Raw genomic sequence first — 16,038 nt, forward strand, 5'->3', positions numbered from 1 at the left:
GTATCTATGTTCCACAGCCACTGCTGGTTAAAGGCTCTCCAGTCCGTGCTCCCTTCCCATCTTGGGAACCTCTCCTTTCAACACTTTACACACTTTACACAATCATTTCACACCCTGCCCCACTGGTTTGGGATGGCTTGAGGGCAGGAATGGAGCTAGAGCCCGCCCACCGCTGGTGAAATGAACAGGAACAGTGAAGTTTCGAACCTATGAGATCTTGAGTATGTTACCATCCAGAATGCTTTTATTAAAGCTGTACGTGTTTATTTTTTGTTTGTTTATTTTTGTTGAAAAGACTATATACATATGGTACAAAATTTCAAAGGTATTCGGGAGAAGCGAAGCCCGCCTCCCAGCTTTGTGCCCCAGGCCTTGGAGTCCCCTAGCAACATTGTTACTCTTTTCTTTCAGGCCTTGCCTGTGTTCCTTTTGCACACCTTGTTCTGGGCACCAGCTCCTTTCGCTGGAGGTTACTGAATTTTTTCTGGCTCCCACTTTGCGGCTCCAGGGCGCCCCGCGCAGGGACGTACTGCGCTGCGGGTCCTTGCGGCCCGCTCCCTGCTCCCCCTGGTGGCTGTGCCCCTCGCCGCAGCGGCCGTGGGCCCCGCCTTGCCCCACCCCGCCCCGCCCCGGCCTCGGCAGGACTAGCCGAGGGAGGGGTCGTGGAGGCGGCGGCGTCAGCTGCGGTCCGGACGGTGGGAACCCAGGCACCGGAGCAACATGGCGGTGCGAGTGCTGCACGCCTGCGGAGCGGCCTCGGCCGGCGGCCTCCTACAGCTTGCGGTCCCCTGCAGCCTCTTGCCTGGGCTCCGGTGAGCAGCGCCGCCCTTTCGGGGAGGGGCCGCTACTGTGCGGAGGGCGCGGGGTCCCTGGCGTGGATCTCCGCCCCGGCCTGGCCGCGCTCCCACGGGGCAGGGCGGTAGGGGCTGCGGGGTGCCGAGGGCCGAGGCCGCGGTCAGCGGTGGCCGAGGTGGACGGACGCCTCGCTTCGGCGGGGTCCAAGCGCCTTACCCCCAGGCTCAAGGTCACGGCGGGGACTGCGTTCGGCACCGAGGCCACGTACTCCCGCTGTGCCTGCTGGGCCTGGGGGGACCTTCACCCCACGCGACCTGGAGACGTGGCCCAGAGGTGCGCGCGACTGAGGCCGCAGGCCCTGTTGTCGGCCTGCCGGGTTCCCGCCGGGCGTGCTGACAAGGCTGCGTGCCCGCGCAGAGCCCCGGTGTCTGCATCTGCAGTTATCAGTAGAGGTACTGCTTACCTCTTAGGTCGTTGTGAGGGAAGAGATAACTCATCTTCTCGGGTGAGCCCCCATTGAAGGGAAGGGAGTAAGGAGGTCTCAGTACTAGGAACAGTTTTTGACTTACATTTAAGAGTAAGTAGTGGATCAAAAGTTATTTACAATTATCATCAATAGGTAAGCGTTGAGTTCATGGTTTAACTTTTCTTCTAACTTCAGATTATGTTCGGTTTTCTGAATCCATCACTTTGACATATCTATGTCCCATTTTTCACATTCAAAAAACAAACCAAACCCCCAAAGCCCGTGCTATTGTAACTTCTACAATAAGGTTTGCTTGTAGGTTTGCTTTCTTGTTTTCTTTACATTGGGTAGTTTAAGTGCTATTTTTTAGTTTGTTTGTTTTTAATTCAAATAATGAGCCTCTAGAAAATATAGTTGGCACTTAAAAATGAAAAAGCAAAGAAACTACCTGTTGTTTGTTAAACTCTTAATATAATAAGAGTTTATATTATTATATAAACTGGGGAGCTTTATATAATACGACTGATTTAATTAAATCCTAGAAAAGATAAATAAATCCTAGTAGCAATCTTAAATAAGTAATAGGATCTGCATTTTAGAGATCAGATGGAACCTCGAATGTTATGAGATCTGTAGCTAAATATTTTCTAGCCGGAGTCCCAGTTTGTCAGGCTTCAGGCCCAGCACTCCTCTTAGGACTGAAGGTCAACTTGTATTTCCAAATTTGATGTTTCTGTTTCGAAGTTGATTAACAAATCAACACCCTTTTATTTTTATTCTGTTATTGAGCATCTCCTGTGTGTCATCTTTTTTCACACAGATGATAGGAGCCCATGAAATTCATATTTTCTTTCAGCTGAGACTGAAAGTGTTCACTCAACATGTTTACCTACAATGCCCAGGGTCACAAAGCTAGGAAACTGAAGAATGGTACCAGGGTATACCCAGTACCCTCACTTCCTGCTGGGACCAAATGCTCTTAACCTTGGAGTCCTTATCTCTATCCAGCCTGTTGATTCTTTGATTGCTCTCTCAGATCCCCTGTACCTTTTGACTGTTCCTTCCTGGGCTCTCGCCTGCCTTAACTGTAGGTGTTCTTTAAGACTCAGTCTAGACCCGGTTATTATCTGATTCTGTCAAATATTGCATGTATATGATGCCTTTGAAGTTCTGTGAAACTGAACATAACAGCCTTAGTCACTATCCTCAGGAAGCCATGGCCAAAGTAAAAACCCATGTAGACATACAGACTGAGGTAGGTGCTATGAGAGGAGACCAGGGAACCTACCCCCTGAGATCACGGAAGGCCTCTCCGAGAAGATGATGTTTAGCTGAGACCAGGAGGGTCAGTGCACGCGAAAGTCCTGAGTGGGAAGGAGCTGTACATGCTGGAAACCCCCAGGAAAGTCTAGGAGGCTGGAGCACGGGGGCGAAGGGAAGACTGGCTAGAGGACGGTGACAAGGAGCAGGGACCGAATGATTCCAGGTCTTGCCGTTGTTTTAGAGAGTTTGGATTTTATTCTGGGAGCTGTGGAAAACATTTGAAGGTATAAATTCTAGTGTGACATGATCTGATCCTCAGTTTTCAAAGGTTGGTTTGACTTTTGAAAGGGGACAGAATCAAGGGTGATGACCAACTGGGTGGATGCTTATGCCGTTTACTGAGAGTAATTTGTTCCATAGGTATATGAGTGCCCACCATATGCTGGGTGCTATCGGAAACAGTGAATAAGGAGCACACAAGATCCTCTCCATCTTGCTAATAGTTTAGAAAAGGAGCAACAGGTGTGGAGTGAGGTACAGTTTTGGAACTGGCAAAGTTTGAGATGGCTGTGAACTACTCAGATGGAAAGGCCAAGGAGGCAACTGGCCTGCTTAACTCAAATAACTCAATGAAGGAGATGTCTGGGCTACAGGAAACCTTTGGGAGTTGTCAGCATATAGGAATGCTAAACATTGATAGATGCATGGGTTTCAGTATCTTGTTTTGCATTTGATTGGAAGTTTTCATAATAAAACTTTTTTTTAAACCATAGAAGTCAATGAGATTGTGGAAAAGGGGCTGAGAAACAGACCCTGGAATGTGTCAACGTTTATAGGGGGATATAGGAAAAAGAAGCTGGCAAGGGAGACAGAAGGGGCAGCCAGTGAGGTCGTTGTTATATGACAATGACCAGGGGGAGGTATTTAAAGGAGTGGTGACCTATGCCAGATGCCGCTAAAAGGTTAAGGTGACAGAAGAAAACTGCGTTTGCCAACAGGGGTATATTATGGGTGACCTGCAAGGTTTCGAAGGGAAAGGAGGAAGTCTTCCTGGGACACTTACTTACCAGCACTTCTTCCTCAGCTCTGCTCAGTGCCAGACCCAGAGTTCCAGCTACTTAGTAAATATTGCATAGTGCCCAGCAAGTGCTTAAGATGCTTATCGATGCAGTATTTAACTCATCTTCCCCCTACAGAGCCTGCTTGCTTCTGGATTTTCTGTCCCCAATAAAGGAACATCTTCCATTTAGCGGCTCACACCAGAAACCAGAAAGTCTTCTCCAAGCCCATCTCCTCCTGTTACCTCCAGTGCACTTCACTCTGCCTTCTCTATTGCCACTCCCCAGCTCAACTCTTAGCAACATGCTCCCTGCCTTATTGCTCTAGTTCATCTGCCAAAACGCCACCCAGGCTGCTTTTTACACCTAGAATTTTTTTTTAAACTTGTTAGCATTGCACCACGTACAGGTTAGCATTCAGCTGACAGACATGCGTGGTGCACAAGAGCCTAACCTCCTTGCCTCCTTGCCCTCCCCTTATCTCAGTTGCCACCTTCCTGTACCCTGTTCTGCCTAACGAAACTCTTTGCTGTTCCAAACATATGCCATACAGTTTCATGAGTCCGTGCCCATGGACATGTTGTTCCTTTTGGAATTATCACCTGTCTTGTTTTCCAAGAATGTCTCCACTTGGATGGAGTCCCTCTCGCTCCTCACAGGCCAAGCTAGTGTTTCATTTCGTGTGTGTGTGTGTGTGTGTGTGTGTGTGTCAGCGTCCGTGCACATGTTTGTGTGTAAAAGTCTACAGTATCTGTCCGTGATCACTCTGGCTGTTGACTGATCGGTTTTTCCCATGAGACTGAACAGGCTAGGCATCTGGTTCATCTTTATACCCACAGAGCCTGGCACATGATGCTTGTTCTATTTAAAGTCGAGTGCTCCATCCAAGTACTAACCAGTCCCAGCCTTGCTTAGCTTCTGAGATCAGACGAGATTGGATGGCTACAGAGTGCTGTTGCCGTAGACCTAATGATCTTATAGCACAGTATGTATTACAGCATATAAGTGATCTTATAAAGACAACTGATGGTGATGTTTGTCATTGTCATTAACCCCAGCTGAGCCCGGATCTTGCCACCCTGACAGCTGTTGGCATCACTGCTTCCACCCCTTTCCATGATTCAGTTTGGACAGCTGGATGACCCAAGCACATTAGGCATGTTTGGTCACCTGGCACTTGAAAGATTTCAGGGTTTTGTAGTCAGATGGGGATAATGCTGGGCCAGCCTATTTTTCATTTGTCCGGACAGTTGCTACCCAAGTTCACAAGCAGACAATATTCAGGTTCTTATGTGTATCCTGTAATAGTGACTATTTCTGAGACTTACCTTTAGTTTACAAAACATTTACATATATCTGACCTCATTTTACTCATTCTAAAATATATCCCTTTGGTATTATTAAAATCTGGAGAAAACACTCAGTTGGGGAGATTTGTGTTTGGGGGGTATCCCTTAATAGTAAAAATATTTTGAACTTCATAGATCTAGGTTTATACTTTTATTTTGCCACTTTTAGCTCAGGTCATTTACCTAGCTGAGCCAGTCTTTAAAGTTCATTAATACATACTTTGCTAGATTGTTCTGAGGACTAAGAACTAAATGAGATGACAGACTACCTAGTCCAGTACCTAACAGGAAATATGTACTTATTAGCTTTTAATCCCCCTAAGTTCTAAGGAAGAGGAGATAAATTACTTTGGGATATTTTCTGTTCCAGATTTAGTCTGCAAATAATTGTTTATTCTCTTTTATTTTGTAAAGTATTAAATGCTGCCCTAGCCAGTGTGGCTCTGTTGGTTGGAGCATCGTCCCGTGAACTGAAAGGTCAAGGGTTCAATTCCTGGTCAGGACCCATGCCCACCTTGTGAGTTGAGTCCCAAGTTGGGGCACATAGGAGAGGCAGCTGATCAAGGTTTCCCTCCCCTCCCCTCTCTAAAATCAATAAGCATGTCCTCAGGTGAGGATTTTAAAAATATAGATTAAATGCCATAGAAATTAAATGTCAACATGTGTATGCTTGTATATACATTTCTGGAAGGATACACTAAAATCTGTTAGTAGTGGTTGCTGTGATGAGTATTTTATGTTTCAAATGAAATTTCCTACTGCTGATATTTTTAGAAACTTCTGTGGAATCTCTTTCTTAATTGTTCATAATTGTTATTCCTAGGTTCTTACAATGTATTTAACCAAGAAAAATTAAGCACAATTTCTGTTTAGTGAACTTAAAATCGAAGTTAAAGAAAAAACAAGAATTGTACAAAGTCCCATTAATAAATCATAAAACTTTATACTTTGTAAATCCTTAATTTTGTATACTTGCCATATTGCTTTATAATATAATGCAAATATCCTAAAATGTATTTAAAACAGATTGACAAAATGTTTTCATTTTTATTGAAATAAATTTTAACATAATTTGTTTGAAGAATTGCTTTCTTCAGAATGAGTTTATTTATATAATCAATCAGTGAATTGAAAACAGAAACAAATAATGTATGTTTTGGTTTGGGGTAAAGGGTAACCACACGATCGCGGTTCAATTCCCAGTCAGGGCACATGCCTGGGTTGCAGGCCAGTTCCCAGCAGGGGACTCACCAGAGGCAATCATACATTGATACTTCTCTTCTTCCCTTCCCCTCTAAAGATAAATATAATAAATAAAATCTTTTAAAAAAACCTTTGTTTTATTGAAAAAGATAGTTCTAAAAACTTAATTTTTTAACTGTCCCTCTCTCAGAGATACCACCATTAACACTTTCTTAATTCTATCAAATTTTAACATGATAAAAGCAAAATAGAAGAATTGTAAAATTATATATTTTTCTCCTTTGCACTTACAAGAAAAATTGCATGACTGGTATTGACTTATTTTGCTCGTTTACTATATGCTTGCAGCTATGTAATTTTTAAAGGATTTGAAAAGGTACTTTTATATTTCTCGATAATTTATAGAAAACATTGTTAATTTTATATTTATGTGTTTTATGTTTCTGTATTTGTAACCTTACATCATTCAAAGGTCTTTTTATCTGGTTTCTAGCTGTTTGTGATAATATCTTATGAGTTAGCTTTAAATTAAAAGATACTCTTAAAGCAAAAATAGGAAAAGGTGGCCATCATCACTATTAGCAGTTCACTTTGTACTGTATATTTATGGTACTGTTCTGTGCCTGCTTTTTTCACATAGTTTCTCTCAAATATATGTATGTAGATCTATCATTCTTTTTAATGATTACATTTTGTTCTGATTTTGGATATTCCCAAATTCATTTGACCAGTCCTATTAATGGGCATCCAAATTTCTTGTCCCAGGAACAAACCGGAAACAAGGCAGTAATGAATGTTTCTGTGTATTTGACTCTGTACACTTGTCTAAACATAGCTGCAAGTACAATTATTTGGGCCAAAGTTTTATGGTTTTAATTTTTATATAGATAGTGTCATACTGCCCTCTAGGCAGGTTGCATAGATTGGTAATTCCACTTGCAAGCAATGGAAGAACATGCACTTAAAAATAAACTCACAGTCCTGGCCTGGTGGCTCAGTTAGTTGGAGCATTGTACAGTACACAACAAAGGTTGCTAGTTCAGTTCCTGGTCAGGACACACCTAGGTTGTAGGTTCAATCCCCCGTTGAGGCACATACAGGAGACAACCAGTCGATATGTTTCTCTCACATTGGTGATTCTCTCTCTCTTCCTCTCTCTCTCTCTTCCTCTCTCAATAAATAAATAAATAAATAAATAAATAAATAAATAAATAAATAAAACTCACAGACATAGGCAACAAAATGAGTGGTGGTGACCAGAGGGAAAGCAGAATGGGAGGCAGGATGAAGAGAGTAAAAGGGGTCAAATATATGATAACAGAAAGAAACTTGTCTTCAGGCAGTGAGCACACAGCAGAGTATGCAAATGTAAAATTATAATCTTGTACACCTGAAAATTATATAATTTTATTAACCAATGTTACCCCAATAAGTCTGATTAAAAAGAAAAAGAAAAATTTTAGGTTAAAGTATAGTTTGTTATTTCAGTCAAACTTATGCCCACTTTCTGACAGCATGTATAGTAGAAGTTGTTATAAATGAAAATTAGCAAATTATGTATTAATGAAGTTTATGTTTTTAGATTTTTTATTTTTATTTTTTATTTTAAATATATTTTATTGATTATACCATTACGGTTGTTCCCCCTTCAATCCCTTCCACCCGCACCCTCCCTCCCCCACCATTCTGCCCCCCTTAGTTTATAACTATAACCACGTGTCTCAAGTTCTTTGGATTCTATATTTCCCCCACTATTCTTGCCCTCCCCCCTATGTATTTTCTACCTACCATCTATGCTATTTTCTGTGCCTTCTCCCCCCTGCTCCCCCTCCCACCCCCCTGTTTCTAACCCTCCATGTGTTCTTCATTTCTATGGTTGCACTCCTGATCTAGCTGTCCTCTTGGTTTGCTTTTGTTTTAGGTGTGGTTGTTAATAACTGTGTGTTTGCTGTCCTTTCACTGTTAATATTTTTCATCTTCTTTTTCTTATATAAGTCCCTTTAGCATTTCATATAATAAGGGCTTGGTAATGATGAACTCCTTGAACTTGACCTTATCTGAGAAGCACTTTATCTGTCCTTCCATTCTAAATGAAAGCTTTGCTGGATAAAGCAATCTTGGCTGTAGGTCTTTGGATTTCATGACTTGGAATACTTCTTTCCAGCCCCTTCTTGCCTGTAAGGTCTCTTTTGAGAAATCCGCTGACAGTCTGATGGGTACTCCTTTGTAGGTGACTGTCCCCTTATCCCTTGCTGCTTCTAGGATTCTCTCCTTCATTTTNTGACTATAATCTACCAGTTCTGTGAGCAGAACTATTTATCACTATCCTGATAAATAGTGTCCTGAATTGTGCTTCTGAGAGGCTGGCAATTTCTTGGTCGCTGAGAGTTATTGGCTCTTGGACTTTGAGTTCTTCTTGTGCCATCTTTCGGGCTGTTCATGCCTGTTCCATAGCAGGATCAGAGCCCTCAAGTGTTCACTAGAACAGGGCAACTAAGTGGCTGGGTTGTGACGTTGTATGTGGGGGCGGGGTCAAAGAGCGACAATGGCTCTCACCGGTATTGCAGGGCAACTAAGTCGCTGGGTTGTGACGCTGTTTGGGGGGGCGGGGTCAAAGAGGGACTCTGGCGTCCCATCTGCCGCCTGCTGCCCTGGCCCTCACCGGTGCCGAAGGGCAACTAAGTCGCTGGGTTGTGACGCTGTATGTGGGGGCGGGGTCAAAGAGGGACTATGGCGTCCTGTCCGCCGCCTGCTGCCACGGCCCTCACCGGTGCCACAGTTGCTGCCATCACCAGGCCCACGCGTTTCGTCCCACTGCTCGAGAGTGTGCCACCACCGTCAGCCCTCGCCCCCTGAGGCCTGCGTGGTCTGTCTCACTGTGCGCGAATATGCACCCGCAGTCTGCCCCGCACCCCAACTGGTTCTCGTCTGCCTGCGTGCCTGGGTCGGGGGCCCTGTCCTGTCCGACCCTGCTCGCTGCTGGCTCCGCCCCTCTTACGGGCCCTGTTGAACGGTTAGATGTAGTCGGACTTCCATATAATTCAATTTTCTGTCCTTTGGTTGTGTCTTTGTTTTTCCAAACCTTTGTTTTATTCAAACTTGGTTGTGGGAGAAGGCACAGTGTTTCCACCTGTGCCTCCATCTTGGCGGAAGTCCTGTTTTTAGGTTTTTGTGACAGTTAATCTTGATTCTAAGGCAAGTTGAGGGGTAAAATAAAAAATTTTAAATAAAGAATTCGCCCTGGCATTGTGGCTTGGTTGAATGTTATCCCATAGCCAAAAAGTTGAGTTTGGGTCCCTGTCAGGGCACATACCTAGGTTGCAGCTTCCATCTCTGGTTCTGGGCACATGTGATCCCTAGTCCAGGTGCATACGGGGCACAAACGATCAATGCTTCTCTTTCACATCAGCATTTCTCTCCCTGTATCTCTAAGAAGCAATGAGAAAAGTGTCCTCAAGCCCTTACTGATGTGACTTAGTGGGTTGAGCACAGGCCTGTGAATCAAAGGGTCACTGGTTTGATTCCCAGTCAGGGCACATGCCTGGGTTGTGGGCCAGGTCCCCAGTAGGGGGCATGTGAAAGGCAACCTCACATGGATGTTTCTCTCCCTCTCTTTCTCCTTCCCATCCCCTCTTTCTAAAAATAAATAAATCTTTTTTAAAAATGTCCTCAGGTGAGGATTAAAAATAAAAATTAAATAATTCACTGCCCTATATATTTATTTTCACATTTTTTATTCTTGGAAAATATAGGTAATATAAAATTTGCAGTTTTGATCACTTTTCAACGTACAGTTCAGTGGTGGCATTATGAATTCACATTATTGTACAACCATCTCCAGAACTTTTTTACCTTCCCAAACTGGGATTCTCTGCCCATTCTCCCCTCAGCCCGTGACAGCCACCTTACTTTTTCTCTGTGAATTTGGCTATTCTAGGTTTTTATGTTTATTTATTCTAGGTCAAAAATTGCTTTGCAGGAGGGGAAAATACATAGTGGAAAGAACAGATAAACGTGAGAACTCTGTTAGGAGAGCCACAAGTTACTTCTTCACACTTTATTCCTGCTGTTCAGAGTGCACATGATAGAAAACAGACCTTTGGTGGTAGGCTGGGTTCTAGTGAAGCGCTTAGAATAAGTGCCCAAGGCACGTTTGCTGAGTGGGTGATGAATGTATGAAAATGGTGTATTAGATGACATTACCTAAAGACACTGACATTTTTGTGCTTCTGATGAGACTCACATTTTTTGTTTGTTACTCCATAGGAGGTTGACATCTTCCAGTAACAGGCTTCGAGAAGACAGCTGGTTGAAATCCTTATTTGTCCGGAAAGTTGATCCAAGAAAAGATGCTCACTCTAATCTCCTAGCCAAAAAGGAAACAAGCAGTCTGTACAAATTACAGTGTGAGTGATGGGTCTGCTGTCTTCCTGGTTGACTTTTTTCCCTTTGTTCATAAGTTCATCGTTGAATTTTCTTTTGTTTCAGTTCACAATGTTAAACCGGAGTGCCTAGAAGCATACAACAAAATTTGGTGTGTATACCAAACTATCCTTTACTTGGGGAAAAATAATGATTTTAATAACTTGTTGGTTCAGCTAACACTTGATAGCAGAGTGAAATCTTTGTTCCATTTTCTTAAAACTAAATGTTCAGAGGCCGTTAGGTTGAGCTCTGTATAGGATTACCAGGGGGCGTTTGATTTTAGTCACTCAGACAGTAAATTATCACATAAGCTATCAAACCTTAGAATGTTACCAGTCTCTTAAGGTTGGAAGGACCCTTGCAAAACTGTGTAGTCCGTCAGCTCATCCAGTGCTTGAGTTTTTCTGCAAACCCTCCTGACTGCCTGTGCTTAAATACACTCATACATCCCACCATCTCTGGACAGCTATGACTGTTAGGAATTAGAACTCATGTCCTTATGACCACCATTGTTTCCAGTTTTACTTCTAAGTAATACTGCCACGTGGAAGTCCTGTGTATATTTGAATATAGCTGCCATTTCTTCCCAAATCTTCCCGTTTGCCAGAATTCAAGTTCTTTCAGCAGATTCTCATGATTTGAACTCTGTATGTTCTTACAGAATTTGTAAACTTTTAGACTAAAGAGAAAATTACATCAGTTCCCTTTCTAATTTAATTTATTGATTGTGCTATTAAAGTTGTCCTGATTTTTACTCCCTTTGCTCCCCTCCACCCAGCATGCCCCACTCCCTCAGGCAATGTCCACACCATTGTTCATGTCCATGGTCATGCATATAAGTTCTTAGGCTACTCCATTTCCTATACTGTACTTTACATCCCCGTGGCTATTCTGTAACTACCTATTTGTACTTCTTACTCCCCTCACCTCTTCACCCATTCCCCTACACCTTATCCCATTCAGCAACCAACAAAACTCTCTCCCTGTCCATGATTTTGTCTCTGTTCTTGTTTGCTTAGTTTGTTTTTTAGATTCAATTGTTGATAGATATGTATTTCTGCCATTGTAGTGTTCCTAGTTTTGATCTTTTTCTTAAATAAGTCCCTTTACCATTTCATATAGTAATGGTTTGGTGATGATGAACTCCTCTAGTTTTTGTCTGGGAAGCTCTTTATCTGCCCTTTGATTCTAAGTAATAGCTTTGCTGGGTAGAGCAGTCTTGGCTATAGGCCCCTGCTTTTCATGACTTGGAATATTTCTGGTCAATCCCTTCTGGCCTGCCAAGTTTCTTTTAAGAAATCAGCTGACAGTCTTATGGGAACCCCCGCTGTAGGTAACTAACTGCTTTTGAGATTGTCTCTTTATCTTTAACCTTTGGCATTTTAATGATATGTCTTGGAGTGGGCCTCTTTGCATCCATCTTGTTTGAGACTCTAAGCTTCCTGGACTTGCATGTCTATTTCCTTCAATAAATTAGGGATGTTTTCTTTCACAATTTTCTCAGATAGATTTCCAATTACTTGCTCTTTCTCTTCTTCTGGTACCCCTCTGATACAAATGTTGGACCTCTTAAAGTTTCTCCAGAGGCTGCTTATACTATCCTCATTTTTTTAATTCTTTTTTCTTCTTGTTCTGATTGGTTGTTTTTTCTTCCTTATGTTCCAAATCATTGATTCGATTCTCAACTTCATCCATTCTACTGTTGTTTCCCTGTAAACTGTTTATTTCAAATAGCATATCATTCGTTTCTGACTGGATATTTTTTATGCTGTTGAGGTCCTCACTAAGTTCCTTGAGCATTCTTATAACCAGTATTTTTAACTTTGCATCTGATAGATTGCTTATCTCCATTTCATTTAGCTCTTTTTCTGGAGTTTTGATCTGTTCTCTCATTTGGGCCATGTTTCTTTCTCTCCTCATTTTGGCAGCCTCCCTGTGTTTGTTTCTATGTATTAGGTAGAGCTGCTTTGACTCCCTGTCTTGGTAGTGTGGACTTATGAACTAGGTGTACTATAGGGTCCTGGGGCACAGCCTCCCATATCACCCAAGCTGGGTACTCAAGGTGTGCCCTTTGTGTGGGCTGAGTACACCCTCCTTTTGTAGTTGAGCCTTGGTTGCTGTTGGCAGATCAGTGGGAGGGATTTACCCAGGCCAGTAAGCTGTAGGGACTGGCTGTGACCACTGACCACTAACCTCTGCCCTCCATGAAGGATCAGCTATATAGGGACAGGGTGGTGGTGCTCCAGCATGGTCTGTAGCTGTCCACTGGGTGCACTGGCCCTGGGGTTTCCCAGGTGGTGCAGGTCAGGGTCAGCCCCCACCTGTGTTTTGCCCAGGGCCACCTTGCCTGAGCTATAAATTAGTCTGAGATGGCTGCCACTTGTACTGGTCTGGGAGATTCCCAGGAGAAGCCAAGTTGTGAATCTGGGCTGGCTGCTGCTAGTGCTGTCCCTGGGGCTCACTGAGGTCACCTGTTGCTTGTTTGATAGGATTTAGGAAGTTGTGAAGCATGAGCAAAGACCAGCCAGTCATGGAAAAGCAGCTTGGATGGGACCATAAGTCAGGTGGGGCAGAGTCCCTGGGGATCTCCAAGGCTGGTCAAACAGTGTGTTAGCCAGGTTGATGGATTCTCAGATATGACACCAGGTTCCTGGCTCTTTTGGGGGAGAGTTTAAAGAAGGGGCAATGGCCTCTGCTCACATTGATGCCAGACACTTCAGTTCCTCCCTTTATGCCACTGGTGTCTTCCAAGCTGCCTTCACCCCAGTGCCAGAGCTCGGATGGAGCGAGTCTGAGTAGGTGAGTCCATGTGTGAGTTCTTTAAAAGGAACTGCTTAGAGTTCCGCCAGCTTCTTCCACAGACTCAAGCCCCACTGGATTTTGCAGCCAGAAGTTGTGGAGACTTACCTTCCTGGCACTAGAACCCTGGCTGGGGGAGCCCGGTGTGGGGGTGGGAATCCTCACTCCTGAGATATCCCTCCCAAATTTTATCCACCATGTGTGGTAATGGGACAAGCCCATTCCGAGTTTACACCCCTCCTATCAGTCTGGACGGATGTGGTTTCTTTAATTCCATAGTTGTCAGACTTCCATTCAACTTCATTTCTGGCAGTTCTGAGTGATGGTTGTTCTATATTTTAGTTGTAATTTTGATTTGGTTATGCAGAGAGGTGATCTGTGTCTCCCTACACTGCCATCTTGACTGGAAGTCCTATATCAGTTCTTAATTAAATTAATAGAAGAGGTATCTTAATGGTCAATTTTGAGCAATTTTAATTAAAATCCATTTTTTATCTTTAATATCTGCTACTTTCATGATAAAACAAATGATTCCATCATCAGAATCAGTATAATTTTCAGAAGCAAAAGTCTGTTGTTTTATATTGGGGCATGACTTGTGAAATAAAGCATTAGTATAGAATTTCAGTGGCACAGTTTTCTCCATTTAAAAAATTGTCCTAAAATAAAGCAGATACTTATTTCTAAATCTTTTCTCATAAAATGAAATTATCTCTCTACGCTGATGTTTCCGTGGGTCATCCTTCCTGTCCTGTTTTTATTACTTCATCTCCTGTCCCAGATATATCTGTTCATATTCTTGTTTGGATGTGTTGCTCTTCCTTCAGACTCAACAGGTAGGATTACCTGGCTTTCAGCATCCCTGTGTGTGCCACTCACCGTGGTTTTATTTAACCCTTTCCTTACTTCTTCATGATTAGTTACTAAGGCTCTCCATTCTTCATCTGACACGTATTTTAGTTCTCTTTGCTCGTTTCCTTATTCGTCTCCCTTTCCCAGCCCGCTGAGCCCCGCTTCCAAGGACCGTCCCTTCTGACTCCTTCCTGGACTTGTAGCTGTGCCTGTACTTCCACCCCAGCCTGCAGTCCCAAAAGTTTGTCCAGTTGATCTGCTCGAGTTTTTTTCTCCTTTATCACGTTGTTTTTTTTCCTTTACTCTGAAACTTCAACTCCTTGTTTTCAGTGATATTAGTACTTAACTCCTGCCTGGTTTGTTGGGGCCCCCATAATGAGGTTCTTCCCAACCCCCCCAGTTGGGAAGACACTGCCTGCCTTAGAACCCCCAATCAGGTAAAGCCAGGGCTTCCAGGAGCAGGTTGAGGGCTTTCAACAAAGGACTGGCTGCAAACCCATATACGATTTTGTATTGAAAATCTATGTCCATTGTCAGTCCTCCGCCCCTTCCTGGACCCCATCTGGGTCAATAGTACAGGCTTCCTTCTTCCACATCGGCTCCAGTTCAGGGCTGTTTACTTATTGCTCATGTCATATGGCAAAAAAAGGAGGCCCACTTCCTTTTCCCCAACGGTCTTTCCCCACCCCAATTTCCATTAATGTCCTCTTAGTTCTGAACATAAGTCTGTATGAGCCAGTACAAGACTACACCATGTGTATTTTCTGAAGGATGGCATTTGCTTTTATGGGTTTTTAGTTAGACGTAATACCATTCTGACCTCTCCTCTGTTAACCGTTAAAACATACCCAGTCCATGTGCCCCAGACTTTAGTGGTGATTGCTGGTTTAATGTTGCTCCGCGTCAGCAAACAATTTGAACAGGTTCCATTTCTGAACCTTGATGTCTTTTTGCGTCTGTTGTTGAATCTGTATTGTATTTTTTCATCATAATTTTTCTAATCAAATAGTATACAGGCTTTAGCTTCTCTCTTGGCATGGCATAGTTATGTCTCTTTCCTTTGCCTTTCCTTGTAAATTAGAACCTGTGCCGTGGAAGGCTTCCATATAATCAAGCTTGGATACTTCTGTTCAGTTAACACTGTGCCATGCCTGTCAGTCAGGGCCTGGCCTCTGCCGCTGTACAGTCAGTGGTTATAGAAGGGGTGGTGTGTCTGACGTGGAGTTATGCGGTACCTCTCAAATCCCCTCCCTTGAATTCAGCAGAACCGAATCATTGCTTTCCATTGTGTCTTTCATTGGATTCTTCTGTCACACCGATGCCCTTTGGACCTGTTGGAGCTACGTTGGGTTCTACCTCTGTCTTCTCCCTCCTTACTTCAGGCCAGCCGTTCTCTGCCCCTGTTACCTCCCCGATTGTGCCATTTCTCTTGTCCCCCCATCTTGAACATTACTTTCTTCCCTTTCTTACTTTTTTCCCGTGTCCTTTTTCTATTCCCATTTCCCTTGTTCTTCCTGTCTTTCAAATCAGTGAAACTTAGCTCTTATAAATGTCACCACTGGTAAATAGTTCTTTCTGGAATGACAAATAGTAGACTCATAGTTCCTGGAATCTTGGAACCTTTGGCTCTTCTTTATCATTTTTATCATTATACTTGAGTTGCTTCCCAACGTTCTAGATACATCTGGAGGCATCAGAAACCTAAGCTTCTGATAAGCGAGGTACCAGTAGAACAGAATTGAGGTAAAAGGTTATTTTGCATGTTGTTTTATCATAAATGTATTCCGAAGTCAGTTGTCAGAACATGGGGTAGATGGCCTTTTTCCTG

The 16,038-nt window shown here is 43.2% G+C and overlaps 1 protein-coding gene across 1 annotated transcript in view; it reads left to right on the forward strand.

Annotated features, from left to right (window-relative positions):
- Nucleotides 1-636: 636 nt before the first annotated feature.
- Nucleotides 637-16,038, forward strand: part of NIPSNAP2 (nipsnap homolog 2) — a 38,492-nt gene continuing 23,090 nt past the window's right edge. Inside the window, exons 1-3 of the mRNA XM_037030663.1 lie at nt 637-812; nt 10,401-10,540; nt 10,623-10,668. Of these exons, the coding sequence (XP_036886558.1) occupies nt 721-812; nt 10,401-10,540; nt 10,623-10,668 (278 nt within the window). The 5' untranslated portion in view covers nt 637-720. The remainder of the gene's footprint in view (nt 813-10,400; nt 10,541-10,622; nt 10,669-16,038) is intronic.

This window comes from Sturnira hondurensis, unplaced genomic scaffold (genome assembly GCF_014824575.4).
Source record: "Sturnira hondurensis isolate 20B ecotype Veracruz unplaced genomic scaffold, ASM1482457v3 Scaffold0020793, whole genome shotgun sequence".
Classification (NCBI taxonomy): Eukaryota; Metazoa; Chordata; class Mammalia; order Chiroptera; family Phyllostomidae; genus Sturnira; species Sturnira hondurensis.